Source organism: Salvelinus alpinus, chromosome 1, assembly GCF_045679555.1.
Source record: "Salvelinus alpinus chromosome 1, SLU_Salpinus.1, whole genome shotgun sequence".
NCBI lineage: Eukaryota > Metazoa > Chordata > Actinopteri > Salmoniformes > Salmonidae > Salvelinus > Salvelinus alpinus.
Genome location: NC_092086.1, coordinates 45,850,116 through 45,868,137, shown reverse-complemented (window position 1 = coordinate 45,868,137; position 18,022 = coordinate 45,850,116). Strand labels below are relative to the sequence as shown.

At 41.7% G+C, this 18,022-nt stretch overlaps 1 protein-coding gene across 1 annotated transcript; it reads right to left on the bottom strand.

Annotated features, from left to right (window-relative positions):
- Positions 1-43: 43 nt before the first annotated feature.
- On the bottom strand, positions 44-12,193 carry LOC139540897 (cell death-inducing p53-target protein 1-like). The gene is made up of 6 exons (XM_071344987.1): positions 12,012-12,193; positions 8,683-8,734; positions 7,978-8,137; positions 7,011-7,154; positions 6,597-6,879; positions 44-2,696 (listed from the first exon to the last, which is right to left on the bottom strand). The coding sequence occupies exons 3-6, from the start codon at positions 8,060-8,062 to the stop codon at positions 2,585-2,587; spliced, it is 624 nt and encodes a 207-aa protein (XP_071201088.1). The 5' UTR covers positions 8,063-8,137; positions 8,683-8,734; positions 12,012-12,193; the 3' UTR covers positions 44-2,584.
- Between the last annotated feature and the right edge of the window lie 5,829 nt (positions 12,194-18,022).

Here is an 18,022-nt window from a genome sequence, read left to right as displayed (position 1 = left end):
AAAATAACTGCACTGTATGCAACAGTAATGAGCCAACTCATCATTTAGATTTTGCATGTACATTATACAATTCTTTATTTTTTTGAGGGGGCAACAGACCAAACTATCTACCAACAACAAAGACCATTGTGCTTAAAGTTAAAGACAATCCTTAAACTGTGCTTTTACTACATGTTCTTACACAGCTTCAAGCCACTTCTCACTGCATGTAGAAGATTCAAGAGTGTACAAAGTTAAGAGACCAGCCTGTGAAACATATCCATAAGAATGCATGTACATGCAGACATACTCCACCTGCCGTCAGTGTTTACTGTATATAATCATGCTGGTTATTGGTAGTATTAAGAGGAGACGAGAGATCCTACAGATGAGACTCAAATGAAGCAGACAAAAGATCTTGCATACCATACATTGGTGTACTTGGACTGGATCGAACACGTTAATATGAAGCAGGTGATGACATCACTCGAATCTGCATTCGAGATTACATTATTTCAGCCAAGACTTGGTGACGAACTTGCTTTTGTATACCTGTATCTCTATGGCATCTCAGACTAACATGCATCATAGCAATAGTGATCAAACCTAGACAAGGAACACTAAAAAGAAAGAGCAGATTGTGGCTTTGAGACCTTAACTTTGCTTGAACAGATGATGTAGCAGGTTTATGCACAGAAATGCTGAATATGAAAGAATGTATGAGATTGAATATAAAGGACATTCTGTCTATCATTAAATACGCTATGTAACCCATCAAAAAAGGTAGTAAAACAATGGCGAGGGAAAAACCCTCGATGCACTCTACTTTAATTATTCCCTCTGAACATCAACTGACAGACATGACCATTGAAAGGATAATCTGTTTGGGATTGGGCAGCACAGGTTGACACACATTGGCCTCGTGACACAGACTGGACATATGGCCTGGGAGAGGACTGCACAAAATTACAGTGATATCATGCAGAGCGCTTCATCATTCTAATGTGCCTCTCCAGCAGAGCGGATTGGACTCTGCCAGCCAGGTCGGCTTCGCTCCGTTCCCTTCCTATACGGAAAAATACAAGGAAACTTATTTTTCTCTGTGGACTGATAGATCAACTAGAAAATCGCAGCCTCTGACATGTGCATGGTTATGGTGCTCGGTGACTGCATGGATGTTGAAGCTCAATGTAGTCCTGCATCAATGACAGGTGATGTGTTTGTGGAGAGTACAGGATTATGAGTAAAGATCAGGTTCACTCAGACACTTCATTTGACACCAAGCCACATGTAAATTATCCTTAATATGACATATAGTCCAAGTTGTTGACAAAAGTCTTCCAAAATAAGCTAGTCTCCTTACCAGTTGGGTCTTAATGATAATGAAGCTTGGCAAGCAAGGCTATAAAGTAGCTAAATGAATGACAGTCTAAACCACTTAAATAAATAAAAACTATACAGTAAAGTCATGGCAATTATGGTTTTATGAATGTATGAAATTTCACATGGGAACTTGTGCATTCGCAATACCATTATATAAGCACACATTTTCTTCATTATCAAAATTGAATACATTCATATGGACATGACTGGCATTATTGTGTAACAACTCTAGCAAAAATCACTGGACATCAAGTGTATCTAAAGCACATAGAGGATTAAAAAAGACAGTAACACATACTTATCTCACTTAAGTGAGGAAAACGAAATAAATTAAACTCAGTCTTACCGACTCGAGTTTGTCCTGACAAATCTGATACATGGTTATTTCCTTGTAACATTTGAAATGGATATACATTTAGGTTGTAGGACAAACAGGGTGATAGAACATAAACATAAAGTAGGTCTCAGACATGGACGTAACCTTCATTGTGCTCAAAATTAACATGTTAAAATACATTAAATAATTACAGAAACAACAAAATACTGACCCTGCAATTGCTGATGATTGCTGACGATTTTGATTAAAGTGACAAATGTTTACAGCTTTCCCAAAGTGTGACCTTCTCTACCCCTCAAGTTCGCACCATAAATGTCAAATTCCGAGCCTTCTCGTAACCAAAGACATTTATATAAAGTATGTAAGATGTACCGTGTCTGCAACTCATCTTTTCTCAATTGTTATAGGTTTCTGTTTTTAGATCAAGTTCAGTCCCCTGTGACGTGTCTATCTAGCACTTATCTAAATGCCTGTACATAGCTAGGTAAGTGAGTCTGGACAATATATATATCAGAGGCGGCTGGTGAAAGGAGCTATAGGAGGACAGGCTCATTGTAATGCCTGGAATGGAATCGGTGGAATAGTACCAAACAAATCGAATACATCGACACAACGTGTTGGACTCCGTTCCATGGAGTCCATTCCAGCCATTACAATGAGCCTGTCCTTTTACAGCTCCTCCCACCAGCCTCCTATGATATACAGTAAGTATAGTGTGTGTGAACAAGTGCTTTAGAAAGTGAGGGTAAAGTTAGGAGGGCTAAATGAAGCACAACACACTGAGCAAATGTTGGAGAAAGAACATAGGCTGCAACTACAACCATGAGGGGCTGTGAGTTAATGTGTGCATAATATATATATATATACGTGTCTGTCTGTTGGTGGTTAGCAGATACGCTTGTATGTGTAGATGTAGCCCTTGCAGTAGGGGCAGGTGTGTATCACATCCTTGAGATCATCAATCAGACAGGGAATCAAGCAGCAGCCCAGATCACACCTGTGGTAGAGGAGAGAGAGAGAAAAATTACGAAACAAACCACCAGAGAATACAGACCAAAATCAATAGTCTTATTATAGCTAACAACCCGCTGCTCTACTTCATTTCATTCTGTGGTGTTTGGCCTGAAATCAAATATTTCCTGCCATAGTATATTATTCTGTGTTTATACCATGGTATTGTTGAATACTCGTTTCCGATTGGCTTGAAGGTCATTCTAGAGCATGCATTATTTCCTTATGACGCATGGTAGAATTCAATGGCTACTTCATTCTTACATGTTCTATGTTTGAGCTGCTTTTGAAAGCAGAAGTTTAATTGAAAACATTATTGGCATTGTTGCATTCGATTTTCATAACAGCAAGCAGGACTGATGGTTTGGTTAGCTATACTAGCAAGTCTGTTTGGTTACCGAGGCAACTACTCTCGCTACAGTGTCTTCAGAAAGTATTCACACCCCTTGAGCTTCTCCAAATTTTGTTGTGTTACAGCCTGAATTTAAATTGGATTCAATTGAGATTTTGTCGTCACTGGCCTACACACAATACCCCATAATGTCAAAGTGGAAAGTTTTTTTTCTTCCAATTTTCACCTAAAATAACATACCCAAATCTAATTGCCTGTAGCTCAGGACCTGAAGCAAGGATATGCATATCCTTGATACCATTTGCAAGGAAACACTTTGTTGCCGTGATAAAAGCGTTTTGTTGTCGTGCACTCTCTGCAAACAATAGCATGGTATTTTAACTGTAGTAGCTACTGTAAATTGGGCAGTGCAGTTAGCTTAAATTCTTGTTAAACTTTCTGCCCATATAAGACATGTCTATGTCCTGGAAAGTTGGCTGTTACTTACGTCATTCTAGTCACATTAGCAACAACCGTCCCGGTTTAGGGACACCGATCCTGTAGAGGTTTTAATTTTTTTAAAGTTGAGTCAATAAATACTCAACCCCTTTGTCATGGGAAGACTAAATATGTTCAAGAGTAAAATGTTGCTTAACAAGTCATAAAAAGTTGTATGGACTCACTGTGTGCAACTGTTTAACATGATTTTTGAATGACTACCTCATCTTTTGTTGCTGCTTTGAGGGGGTGCGGGGGTGCCCGTTTTTCATGTTATTTTGGCATTAATGTGTCACATATCAGTTTGCAAACAATATAAAAATATATATATAATTGAGTTAATAAAGCCACATACAAATATGATCTTTTTGCTTTCTTGAGAAAGGCAGCTCCAAAATGCAGGTGTTTCAGCCTAGCTCAGTGCTTTCAGTGGTGGTCGGGCAAGCCAGCGCAAAATACGATGCGTAGGGGTTGGTAATGTTCTCTAGTTGCGCCGTGATTGGCTCAGTGTTCTGTTAGAAGTGCCCATCCAAGAAGGCTCAAGGTCATTGGCCACAGATAAAATGACATCAAATCACGTTATATCTACAGTAGCTTTGATTGGACTGATCATGTCAGCATCATACTTTTCAAAATCTTCGCTAGTAATCATCATCATGAATCAAGTCAACGATTTACTGCCAAATCCTTTTCAATACTTGTCATATGAAGAGAAATAATAGATAAAACATATCGGTGCTCATCGGCCATAAACATTACACAACAAGTTGGAAATCGCAAATTCAACCATGAGTGGTTTGGAAAGAATCAGTGGCTAACTGCAAGTATTGCCAAGCAATCACTAGTCTGATATTCAATGGAATGGCCGTGTGGTCCCAAGTCTGTGTTTAAGGGTCTCTTTCCAAGCTTAAAATTCTAAACATTCAACATTGACCATGCTGTCAATCCAGCGTGATTTCTGCCGCGTTCAAAACAACTTAACAAAACAACTTAAGAATGTAATACTAAGTGTATGTTGTGTAGTACGCTTGGGTAGTAGCCCATGTGCCTCACCCTAATAAATCGGTCTATTTCACCTACTGCCCTGACTTTGTGGTGCACATGTAGACTATAACCTGTTTTAGAGAAATGTAATCATTGAATATTGTAAGACCTTTCATTGTCTGCTTATGTGCCCTTTATTTATCCTACGGTTCTGACTTGGTGTACAGAGAGAACACTGTAAGAACGGCCCATGTTCTGAATTCTGCCACTGTACATTTCAAAAGTGCTGAACAAATAGGTATATGGACTACGTCCGTCCTAGCTCGCTCATTAACGTCTTAATCAAAATTACGGATTGCCTCTTATCAGCTTGCCGTCCCCTTATGCCACAGTTTGTACATCTCAATTGTCAGTAGAAACCACATTTGTTTAAGCAAGTCAGCCATAACAGCTTCTTTTTTTTAAAGGCAGTAAATGGGGCTGATTGAACTGTTTTGCTGCCAGACAAGGCTCCGCTGATAGCCAGGTGTAGCATTGGTAAGGTGTTGGGACTGCAGTTGCGACAGCTTTATGTAGGCCCTAACGGTTTGTGGGCACCGTTTGTCACCATTATAGTGCAATTAATTTATTGTTTAGTGTTGTGGCTTTGCTGGCATGCACCCCCCCCCCCCAATTCTCCCCCCCCCACCAAGATTTACATGCTACACTGCCCACACATACAGATAATTGTATGGTCCCTTAGTCGAGCAGTGAATTTCAAACACAGGTTCAACCACAAAGACCAGGGAGGTTCTCCAATGCCTCTCAAAGAAGGGCACCTATTGGTAGATGGGTAAAAAAAAAAAAAATGACATTAAATATTCCTTTGAGCATGGTGAAGTTATTAATTACACTTTGGATACACCCAGTCACTATAAAGATACAGGCGCCCTTCCTAACTCAGTTGCCGGAGAGGAAGGAAACCGCTCAGGGATTTCACCATGAAGCGAATGGTGACATTAAAACGGTTACAGAATTTAATGGCTGTGAGGATGGATCAACAACATTGTAGTTACTCCACAATACTGACCTAATTGACACAGTGAAAAAGAAGGAGCCTGTACAGAATAAAAATATTGCAAAACATGCATACTGTTTGCAACAAGGCACTAAAGTAATACTGCAAAAATGTTGCAAAACAATTAACTTTTTTTGTGTTAAGTGTTATGTTTGGGGCAAATCCAATACAACACATTACTGAGTACCACGCTCCATATTTTCAAGCATAGTGGTGGCTGCATCATGTTATGGGTATTCTTGTAATCATGAAGGACTGGGGAGTTTTTCAGGATAAAAAATAAACAGAATGAAGCTAAGCATAGGCAAAATCCTAGAGGAAAACCTGGTTCAGTCTGCTTTCCACCAGACAGTGGGATGTGAAAATGGTTGTCTCGCAATGATCAACAACCAATTTAACAGAGTTTGAAGAATTTAGAAAATAATAAAATGGGCAAATGTTGCACAATCCAGGTGTGGTAAGCTCTTAGAGACTTACCCAGAAAATACTCACAGCTGTAATCGCTGCTTCTACAAAGTACTGACTCAGTGGTGTGATTACTCATGTAAATTAAATATTTCTGTATTTCATTTTAAATAAATTTGCTAACATTGCTAAAAACGTTTTCACTTTGTCATTATGGGGTATTATGTGTAGATGGGTGAGAATAAAACATAACACATTAAATACATTTTGAATTCAGGCTGTAACAACAAAATATTGAATAAGTCAAGGGGTATGAATACTTTCTGAAGGCACTGTATCTAGTAAACTTGTTAGCTACTTCAGTGGATGTTGACACATTTCTACCTGCAAATGAACACATTTCTAGCAGCAAATGTGTTCAATTATAGCCATGGTGTGAAAGAGAATCAACTCAGGGCTTTATGGGCTTTTCTCAGGAAAATAATGTAACTAAACATGTCGTGGAACACACCTTCCACGCCGTTTATTATTTTCCATAGAACGCATAGCCACTCGTTGGTTATTCCTTACATAACCTCTATACAATGTAGTACACCAATTCTTCCTCTTACCCAACAAAGAAGCAGAAGAGGCAGAAGACAGCGTTCATGAGGCCCACGCTGTGGTTGATGCGGGTGATGATGGGCTGCTGGCAGTGGTGACACACAGTCTGTACGGGTGCTGTCTGGAATATCTCCCCCTGTAGCACGGTCACTGTGGTAGCTGTCCCAGGGGGTGCCAGCACCGTGTGAGCCGTCTGACCTGCCACAGGCCCAAATTGAATGGGCCCCGGACCAAACTGCCCCGGGCCAAACTGCCCCGGGCCAAAGTGACCTGGCGGAGGGTAGAAGCCACCTGTAGAGTAAAAACACAAGGAGGTATGTACTGTTTATGTTCTGTATACAGGTGCTATGCCAAATGACATGTGTATGCATTTAGAGTCGCCCATCTTATTTCATTCCCCCTGTAGACCAGTGTATGCCTACCATGTGGTATGGGCATGGCCCCATCTCCTGGGACGTGTGGCGGCAAGAAGCCTGGCTGTAGCGTGGCCTCGTAGGGTGGAGGGCCATAGTCTGGAGGCAGGGAGGGCCCCTGAGGAGGACCCGTCGTTACAGGGGCCGCCGAGCCTGGGAGAGAAAACACAGACAAACAAGAAGGATTTATTAGTGAGCTTTCACAGCAATGATTGATTGAAGAAACATGACTTATGTTGGGCTTAAATCAAGTAAGGCATTTGCCCATTATTGAGAACATGCATCATCATCTGTTACTAGGTCCAGAATAGCCGCACTTGTGCTTTTTCATAGATTTACAATTCTCAAGGATTTGTTACGTAGTTGTAACAAATACACTTTGTTGATGACATTCCTTTGGCTGATCAAAACAGTATTTTGTTGTAAGGAAACCTGGGGTGGAAGGGGAGCCAGACAAATAAAGATTTGTTCACAGACAGGGCCTACTTTCAAGGTTTCCCTGGTGATGTTTCTCTAGGCCTTCCTCTAACCAGCCACACAAGAGCTGTTATGGGAGGCAATTATGCAAATTCACACCAGTTTCCCTACAGCTAGTCAGCTACAGTGCAAATACTAAATCAGCAGCCCAGTCAAAGAAACCAGATGGTATTTTGAAGTTCACAGGTATTCAAAAGGCACTAGCACATCTGAGCAAACTTATTGCAGGTGCATGGCAATAGTTGAACTTCATGAATGAAAAAGAAAACTGCACACTGCTCTTGATAGTATCACTGATCTTTAATAAGCTTACATATCGGCCTCACGGCCTTCGTCAGAGCTCTGATGAAGTTCACAGGTATGCCTGTGCGTGGTTCCTACCCTGGACTTCTGTCCTTTTGTAAAATAGTCTCTTTTTGTAGTCTTGCCCCAAACTAAATGTTTTTTCCTCCACATCATACACATCATACAATAACAGACCATTATAGAATAATTGTACCCGGAACGGCTGGCTGTCCATTCTTCTCCTCGATAAGAGGGGCGCTGGGACCTCCGGGGTAGGGAGGAGGTGGGTCGCTGGACATGCTGGGTGGACCTTTGGATGGGGGGCCTGGGGTAGAAGCTCCACTCACCACTGGCCTTGGACTCACTCAGCCACTCTGTGAGAAGAACACGCACACAGGCCTATCAGTTCACTGACAGTCAGTTCAATACCCACACACTGCAACATGATACAGCAGCTGTCTCGCACTTCAGCTACTGATGCATTCAAGTAAATGTATTTATTTATTTGTCATTTTGTCTCAGTATTGACTCGTCTAGGTAGACCATAGATCTTTTCAATCAAGTGAATTGGTATGATAAATATGATGGATGCAGACAATATTCAACAGTATAGCTGGATAACGCTGTGTTTAGGCTAGGCTACTGGCTCTGAGGCCTCTAGAATATTACATTTACAAGGATTTAAGACAAAAACAATGGCAATTGCTTTCAATCCACTCTTTACCTAAATGTGTGTTAGGATAACAAACATTAGTAATGTTTATCATCTAACACACTCACGACAGCAAACATTAGGGAGTTCAGCAATGAGTTGGCAGTCTGACATTAAACAGAAATGACCTCTTAAAGCCACTAATATTTACAGAAAAACAAAACCTATGGCAGCAGGATGAAGAGAAGGGACATAAGTCATGATTACCTGCTGATGACAGTGGGGAGTTTCCACCTGCTCTTCTGTCAGGTCCAACAGCCTACAAGAAAAAGGGAAAAGAAAAGATGGCAAAAGTTTATTGTATGTGGTCCTATTTGGAAATTGCAATTGCTACTTTCTCAGGCGAATGAAAAGCACTAACAGTGTGCAGCCATTAACAAGTGCTAGGTTAATTATAGACAACTTGCTTCCCTCAAACATTGGTGATTGAACATTTAGTCTCCAACATCATAACTATAAGATACTAACACATGCATGCCCATTAAATCACAGTCGACTGCATTATGGCATTAATTCATTCACCTGACAACACAAGCGCTTACCTAAGCTAATCTCAGTAGCCTTTAAATAAAACAAGCACATTGCCTCAAAATAAAGGAGATTGACTGGCCAAATGACACAAGAGGAGCTGACATTATTGGAACAGTTAAGAACTAGATATCAAATCAAATTGTATTTGTCACATGCACCCAATACAACAGGTGTAGACCTTACCGTGAAATGCTTACTTACAAGCCCTTAACCAACAATGCAGTTTTAAGAAAATACAACAAAAAAAAGAATAACAAATAATTCAAGAACAGCAGTAAATAACAACAGCGGTGCTATATACAGGGGGTAGCGGTACAGAGTCAATGTGCGAGGGCAATGCAAATAGTCTGGGTAGCCATTTGATTAGCTGTTCCAGAGTCTTATGGCTTGGGGGTAGAAGCTGTTTAGAAGCCTCTTGGACCTAGACTTGCCGCTCCGGTACCGCTTGCCGTGTGGTAGAAGAGAGAACAATCTATGACTAGGGTGGCTGGAGTCTTTTTAAAAAAATTATATACTTTCGTCTGACACCACCTGGTATAGAGGTCCTGGATGGCCCCGGTGATGTACAGGGCCGTACGCACTACCCTCTGTAGTGCCTTGCGGTTGGAGGCCAAGCAGTTTCCATACCAGACAGTGATGCAACCCATCAGGATGCTCTCGATGGTGCACCTGTAAAACCTTTTGATGATCTGAGGACCCATGACAAATGTTTTCATTCTCCTGAGGGGGAATAGATTTTTGTCATGCCCTCTTCATGACTGTCTTGGTGTGCTTGGACCATGTTAGTGTGTTGCTGATGTGGACGCCAAGGAACTTGAAGCTCTCAATCTGCTCCACTACAGCCCTGTCGATGAGAATGGGGCGTGCTTGGTCCTCCTTTTCCTGTAGTCCTTTGTCTTGATCATGTTGAGGAAGAGGTTGTTGTCCTTGCGCCACACAGCCAGGTTTCTGGTCTCCTCCCTATAGGATCTCTCATTGTTGTCGGTGATCAGGCCTACCACTGTTGTGTCATCAGCAAACTTAAATGATGGTGTTGGAGTCGTGCCTGGCCGTGCAGTCATGAGTGAACAGGGAGTACAGGAAGGGACTGAGCACGCACCCCTGAGGGGCCCCCGTGTTGAGGATCAGCTTGGCGGATGTGTTGTTACCTACCCTTACCACCTGGGGGCGGCCCATCAGGAAGTCCAGGATCCAGTTGCAGAGGGAAGTGTTTAGTCCCAGGGTCCTTAGCTTAGTGATGAGCTTTGAGGGCACTTTGGTGTTGAACGCTGAGCTGTAGTCAATGAATAGCATTCTCACATAGGTGTTCCTTTTGTTCAGATGTGAAAGGCACAGTGTGGTGTGCAATAGAGATTGCATCATCTCTGGATCTGTTGGTGCGGTATGAAAATTGGAGTGGGTCTAGGGTTTTGGGTTAATGGTGTTGATGTGAGCCATGACCAGCCTTTCAAAGCACTTCATGGCTACAGACATGAGTGCTACAAGTCGGTAGTCTTTTAGGCAGGTTACCTTAGTGTTCTTGGACACAGTGACTATGGTGGTCTGCTTGAAACATGTTGGTATTACAGACTCATATGTCATCACAGCAATGCAGCGCAATTAACTTGGCTACAGATTAGCCTAACACTTTCCCTAACAGACTCTACAACAACATAAACCTCACCTGACTACTGCACGTGTCTGAAAACAAACACAGCCTAGCCTAGGGAGCAGGACACTGCTATGCCACCAGCTGTCCAGACCTGCCATCCATACTTCGGCCTACTAGGCTTCACTTTCCCAGGTCAGCTGACCATGCCTGTGAGAGATCACCATGCATGTCACGGCGTCTCTAATTTGAACATAAGATGATTAGGAGGCTGGCCCGCCTGCTCCAAAACAAACAGTCAGAATGCCAGACAGCGCAATAAAAATAAACCTGTCAAATGACTGGGTAATCTAAGGCAGTGATAAGGCAGAGGAGAGCTATCCAACCAGTTAGTGAGTGTGATGTGAACACTGATTAAGCTGGGGAAATCACAGGAATGTCCAGGGTATGATAGAAATAAAACTGTACAAATGTATGGCATCTGAATGTAGGCCACAATTCTATAAGAGCTAGGCTAAGTTAATACCCGTATTTTGCCCAAGGCAACCTAGATGAGGCCATGAATTTGCACTTACTTTACAGTTTAATCAAACAGAACAAGCATTTAGCCCTTGTACATTAGAACAGCATCAGAAATTCAGAATCAGAGAACAGAACACTTAGGTTTAAGGGACATCCAGAGACGCTTCAGTCATGCACTTCATTATGTCTGGATGAGTTTGATTTAATCACAAACAGTTGAAACAGGCCTTAATTTGTTATAACATTACACTGAATTCCAACAAAGTAATTGAGGATCAATGATGGTGATGTTACAAAAAAGTGTAATTGTCAATGTATGTATATGAATGAGCCATCATCATTTTCAATAATTTACCTCTAGTGAGAGGCAACTTTCTAGAAAGCTTCATCCATCCTTTTCCTGAATCCTCTTGCTACAGTAACGTTATTTACATAGATGATCTGCTCAACCCACTAGACAAACACTCTTTACGTAATGTAGCTAGCTATCTAGACATCGACACAGTTTATATCAAACATAAATTGTTCTCTTAGCTAGCTAGCTAGCTCGTCGTTACTGCATGTTGGACTTGTTGACGAGAGAGAAGCCTCGATTTGACTGGATGTTTACATCAGCTAGCTAGCGTTATACAACTGTCTGCCTAGTTAGTTACGTTATAGTTGTTACTGTAGCTAGTTCAACTAGCTAGTTAGGTATCTAGCTAGCTATAATTTTCATCAGTGAAAATGGAACACATTTCAAAAGAACAGTCAAGTAACATGTAACGTTAGCTAGCTCACATTGAGTAACATCAGTTTAAAACTAAACGGAGAATAACGTTAGCTAGCTACATTACGTTAGCTAGCTGATAGTCTCTCAAATATTGTTTCCTAGTTATCTCCACACGGAATTTACCTGATGCGTTGTCTCTTCCACACAATTTTAATTAGGTGATGAGAATAGCTATATCCCAAGCCTGTTCGTAGGGAAGTCAAATGATGGCAACCGTTAGCTAGTCTGTTTATCATGAATCTACTCAACATCCGCCTCTTGTGGTGCTTTCAAGACAACTGGGAACTCGGCGGAAAAAAAGAGGTCAAATCACGACGTCGCTGAGCTTCAGGTCGGAGCGTTAAAAACTCGGAAAGAAATCAGTTCAATTCAAATGGGCGTTATTGGCATGGGAAACATGCGTTTACATTGCCAAAGCAAGTGAAATAGTATTTACAATGTTGTTTGTGCTCCACTGGTTGCCCTTTTCACATGGCAACGGCCACAAATCTTGCTGCTTTGGTTGCACACTGCTGTATTTTCCCTAACAGATATGGGAGTTTATCAATGCTTGATTTGTTTTAGAATTCCTTGTGGTTCTGTGGGAAATATGTATCTAATGTGGTCATACATTTGGCAGGAGGTTAGGAAGTGCAGCTCCCAAAAATTGTGGGCACACAGCCGGTCTTCTCTCAAGATCAAAGTCTGCTATGGCAGCCTCTCTCAGTAGTAAGGCTATGCTCCCTGAGTCTGTACATAGTCAAGGTTTTTCTTAATTTTGGGTCAGTCACAGTGGTAGAGTATTCTGCCACTGTGTACTCTCTGTTTAGGGCCAGATAGCGTTCCAATTTGCTCAGTTTTTTGGGTTGATTCTTTCCAGTGTGTCAAATAGTTATCTTTTTGCTTTCTCATAATTTGTTTGGGTCAAATTGTGTTGCTGTCCTAGGGGTCTGTTTGTGAACAGAACCAGCTGGCTGAGGGGACTCTTCTGTAGGTGTCACACCCTGATCTGTTTCACCTGTCTTTGTAATTGTCTCCACCCCCCTCCAGGTGTCACCCATCTTCCCCATTACCCCATGTGTATTTATACCCGTGTTCTCTGTTTCTAGTTTGTTTTTGTTTCGTCAAGCCTACCAGTGGTTTTCCCCTCTGCTCCTGATTGTGCCTGTTTCCTAGTTTTCCCGGTGTTGACCATTCTGCCTGCTGTCCTGTACCTTTGCCCCACCTTTCTGGATTACTGACCTCTCCCTGCCCTTGACTTGCCTTTTTCCTGCCTCTGTTTGATTATAAACTGTTGATACTTCGACATTGTCTGCATCTAGGTCTTACCTGAAATGTGATAGTAGGTTTATCTCTCTCTGTCGACGAGGGCTTTGTGGTGGAATGTGTGGGTATCACTTCCTTGTAGGTGGTTGTAGAATTTAACAACTCTTTTCTGGATTTTGATAAATAGCAGGTACAGTCCTAGTTCTGCTCTACGTGTGGTGTTTGTGGTTTTGTGTTGTACACCAGCTATATTTTTGCAGATTCTCATTTGGGGAATTCTTGGTTGGTGAGTGGAACCCAGACCTCACAACCATAGAGTGCAATTGGTTCTATAACTGATTGAAGTGTTTTTGTTGTTGCCAGATCCTAATTGGGATGTTGAGTTTTAAGTTCCTTTTGATGGGGTAGAAGGCTCTCCTTGCCTTCTCTTAGATCGTTCACAGCCTTGTGGAAGTTACCTGTGGTGTTGCTGTTTAGGCTGAGGTAAGTATAGTTTGTGTGGTCTGGGGGCAGTGGTTTCCAACCCTTTTCAGTTATTGTACCACCAACTGAATTTTGCTCTGCCTGGAATACCCCCTCAGGTCCTAGTATCCCTGGTGGGGAACCACTGCTCTAGGGCAATGGTGTCTAGATATAATTTATATTTGTTATCCTGGCTACTGGACCATTTTTGGAACACCATTATTTTTGTCTTACTGAGATTCAATGTCAGGGCCCAAGTCTGGCAGAATCTATGTAGAAGATCAATGTGCTGCTGTAGGCCCTCCTTGGTTGGGGACAGAAGTAGCAGATTATCTGTGAACAGTAGATATTTGATTTCTGAGTCCAGTATGCTGAGGCTGGGTGCTGCAGACTATTCTAGTGCCCTCGCCAAATCTACAACTTCTGACTTCAGTGCGTTCAAGACAGCTGGGACACCCCCCCCCCCCCCCTCCTCCTCCCTCCCCCCTCCTCCCCCCTCCTCCCTCCCCCCTCCTCCCCCCTCCTCCCCCTGAAACTCAGACATCTTTCTTGAGCGCCGTCATGATTTGACATGTTTTTCTAGTCGTCTTTAAAGCACAATTTTCCCAGCCACCTACTGCTCTGGGTATGATGACTTCTTTTTTTCCTGTTTTAGACACATTGTTGCACCTTTTGGAAGTGTCACGTTTGTAGACACCTATGATACATTATTGAGTAACAAAGATGAGAATTTAAGCTTTTCTTATGTAGACTGATTGCCTAAAATTAAATGTATTATGGATATGTCAACATTGGCAGTAACATAATGTTGAAGTTATTCTATTTGATGTAAAAACATATTGAACATAGGATATTTACTGAGTGTGTGTTTTATATGGGGGCTTTTGGATAGCTTATGTTCAGCTGTTAAGTAATCTGTAAATGTAGGGCAGAGGCTCTTCTAGGCTTGATGTGCATTCCCCGTAATACACTCTGGACCGGTTCGTACTGTACATGAAGCATCCTCCATTCAGGCTGCAAAGGCATCATTTTACTCCTTTTACTCCTTAACTAGCTACATTGACAAGAAGGCAGGTAAAAACACAATTTTCGTATTTTCTGACACCAGTGGCTGAACGCGTTGTGCAACATCCTAAATTGCCCAAAAATAAAACCAGTGAGTGTGACGAACACTGATTCGGTTGGGGAAATTACAGGACTTTCTAGTGTAGGAAAAACTAAGAATATACAAGTTACAAATGCATGGCATCTGAATGTATGGCACAGTTCTATAAGAGCTAGGCTAAGTTATCCGTATTTGGACTAAGGCAACCTAGATGATGTCATGAGTTTGCACTTACTTTACAGTTTAATCAAACAGAACATGCATTTAGGCCTCATGCATTAATGGAATAGCTTTAGAATCAGAGAACAGAACACTTAGGCTTGATGGACATCCAGAGAAGCTTCAGTCATGCACTTCATTATGTCTGGATGAGTTTGATTTGATCACAAACAGTTGCTCTAACTTTACCTTGATGTCCAATTAGTGAGCAACAAAGTAATTAAGGATCAAGGTTGACACCACCATTTTTGTATTTTCTGACAATTTAGGATGTTGGACACCTGTGGCTGAATGGTGGTGGAAAATGGTGTTTCACAAAGGATGTATGCATAATTTCCCTGTTTCTGCCTTTTCCACTCCACTCTAATAACAAATTGCATAATTTAGTGATAGTTCACACTTAAACACTATGGCAAAATATTCACATTACATGTCGATTAGGACATCTACTTTGTGCATGACACAAGTAATTTTCCCAACAATTGTTTACAGACAGATTATTTCACTTATACTTCACTGTATCACAATTCCAGTGGGTCAGAAGTGTACATACACTAAGTTGACTGCCTTTAAACAGCTTGGAAATTCCAGAAAATGGTGTCATGGCTTTAGAAGCTTCTGATAGGCTAATTGACATCATTTGAATCAATTGGAGGTGTACCTGTGGATGTATTTCAAGGCCTACCTTCAAACTCAGTACCTCTTTGCTTGACATCATGGGAAAATCAAAAGAAATCAGCCAAGACCTCAGAAACAAAATTGTAGACCTCCACAAGTCTGGTTCATCCTTGGGAGCAATTTCCAAATGCCTGAAGGTACCACGTTCATCTGTACAAACAAGAGTACGCAAGTATAAACACAATGGGACCATGCAGCTGTCATACCGCTTAGGAAGCAGACACATTCTGTCTCCAAGAGATGAATGTACTTTGGTGCGAAAAGTGCAAATCAATCGCAGAACAGCAAAGGACCTTGTGAAGATGCTGGAGGAAACAGCTACAAAAGTATCTATATCCACAGTAAAAACAAGTTCTATATCGACATAACCTGAAAGGCCGCTCAGCAAAGAAGAAGCCACTGCTCCAAAACCTCCATAAAAAAGCCAGGCTACGGTTTGCAACTGCACATGGGGACAAAGATCGTACTTTTTGGAGAAATGTCCTCTGGTCTGCTGTCTCCTGAAGGGACACGTTGAGGGACACGTTATTTTCCTGGCACCACTCCACCAGGGCCCTCGCCTCCTCCTTGTAGGCTGTCTGGTTGTGGTTGGTAATCAGGCCTACCACTGTGGTGTAGTCTGCATACGTGATGATTGAGTTGGAGGCGTGTGTGGCCATGCAGTCATGTGTAAACAGAGAGTACAGGAGGGGTCAGAGCACGTATCCTTGTGGGGCCCCTGTGTTGAGGATCAGCATAGTGGAGGTGTTGCCTACCTTCACCACCTGGGGGCGGCCAGTCAGGAAGTCCAGGACCCAGCTGCACAGGGTGGGTTTCAGACCCAGTTCTTACCCTGGCGAGACATTTTGACGTTTGTAAATCTCTCTTGGACAAGGTGATTTTTGCAATATATTCAGCTCCATTTACTCTCAGATTTGAAAATGCTAATTAGCATCAAAGTACACATCATGTACACATCAAAGTACACATGATGCATATCATGCAAGACTACAAATCACTGCAAGCTCCTGCATGTCATCTCTAGCTGGCACCTTTGTGAACAGGTTAATTTAATGACATTTTAAATAATTTACATTTAGATATTCTTACCTTTTCCTCGATTCATCAGTCTCGTCCAGATTATCAAGGCATTTGTAGTTCTTTATGATAGCTACATTAGCAGCTAATTAGCATTACATTTTGGGGGGGTAAATACAGGCAAGTATATTGATAAAATTCACCTTGTCCTAGAGAGATTTACATGGTTATTAAAAAGTCATACCGGGGTAAGCCTACACGAAACAGCCCTTATTTTAAGCGTTTTAAAATCCCCTATGGGAAAAATGAATGGTGGAAAAACAATTGGAACCATTTCCCTGTTTAACCACTAGGTTTTATGGGTATTATGACTCATACTGTGGTACTCTATGGACATGTAGCAATGAACCGAACAGTGGCAACCCGTCATTCAGAGCACCACAATTTTTGCAAACCCCCCCCCCCAAAAAACATTTTTGTTTTTGCTATTTTGGCATTAATACGTGTCACATATCAGTTTTCAAACAAAGTTAAAAAACATATTTAAAAGTCATTGAGTTAATAAAGACGCATACAAACATGGTCTCTTTTTTGCTTTCTTGAGTAAGGCAGCTCCAAAATGCAGGTGTTTCAGCCTACCTCATTGCTTTTTGTGGTGGTGGGGCAGCCAGCGGAAAATACGGAGCGTAGGTCTTGGTAATGTTCTTTACTTGTGCCATGATTAGCTCAGTGTTCTGTCACTCGTGGGGACAGTATGTCAAGTCTAAGGGTAGACCTCGAAAATTCAAGCCCCTTGGGTGCTGCCATAGAGTTACATTAGAAGTGCCCATCCAAGAAGGCTCAAGGTCATTGGCCACAGATAAAATGATGTCAAATTACATTATCTCTACAGTAGCTTTGATTGGACTGTCAACATCATACTTTCAAAATCTTCGCTTTCAGGCATCATCAAGAATCTTGTCGACAATCTACTGGCAAATCCTTTTTAATCCTTGTCATATGAAGAGAAAGTATAGGTAAAACGTATCGGTGCTCATGGGCCATTGGACATAAACATTACACGAGTTTGGAATCGTAAATTCAACAATGAATGGTTTGGAAGGAATCAGTGACAGTGGCTAACTGCAAGCGTTGCAAAGCAATCACTAGCCTGCTATTCAGTGGAGTGGCTGTGTGGTCCCAAATCTGGGATTAAGTGTCTCTTTTCCAAGTTTAAAACGATAAATGATAAATCATGCTGTCAATGAAGTGTGATTTGTGCTGCGCTCAAAACAACTGTTAACTCAGAATTGCGAAAAGTTGACTTCAGTGAGTTCAAGACAACTGGGAATTCCGGAAAAAATGATCTCCGACTGGGAAATACGTTTTGAATGGTCATCCAACTCGGAATTGTAAGTCGGGAACTCAG

What these genes read in the sequence shown, in the direction of transcription:
- LOC139540897 (XM_071344987.1), bottom strand. Translation starts at nt 8,062, where the DNA reads ATGTCCAGCGACCCACCTCCTCCCTACCCCGGAGGTCCCAGCGCCCCT. An exon ending in GGCCATGCCCATACCACATG is followed by an intron (nt 6,880 to 7,010) that starts GTAGGCATACAC and finishes TTTACTCTACAG; the next exon opens with GTGGCTTCTACCCTCCGCCA. An exon ending in CTCTTCTGCTTCTTTGTTGG is followed by an intron (nt 2,697 to 6,596) that starts GTAAGAGGAAGA and finishes CCTCTACCACAG; the next exon opens with GTGTGATCTGGGCTGCTGCT.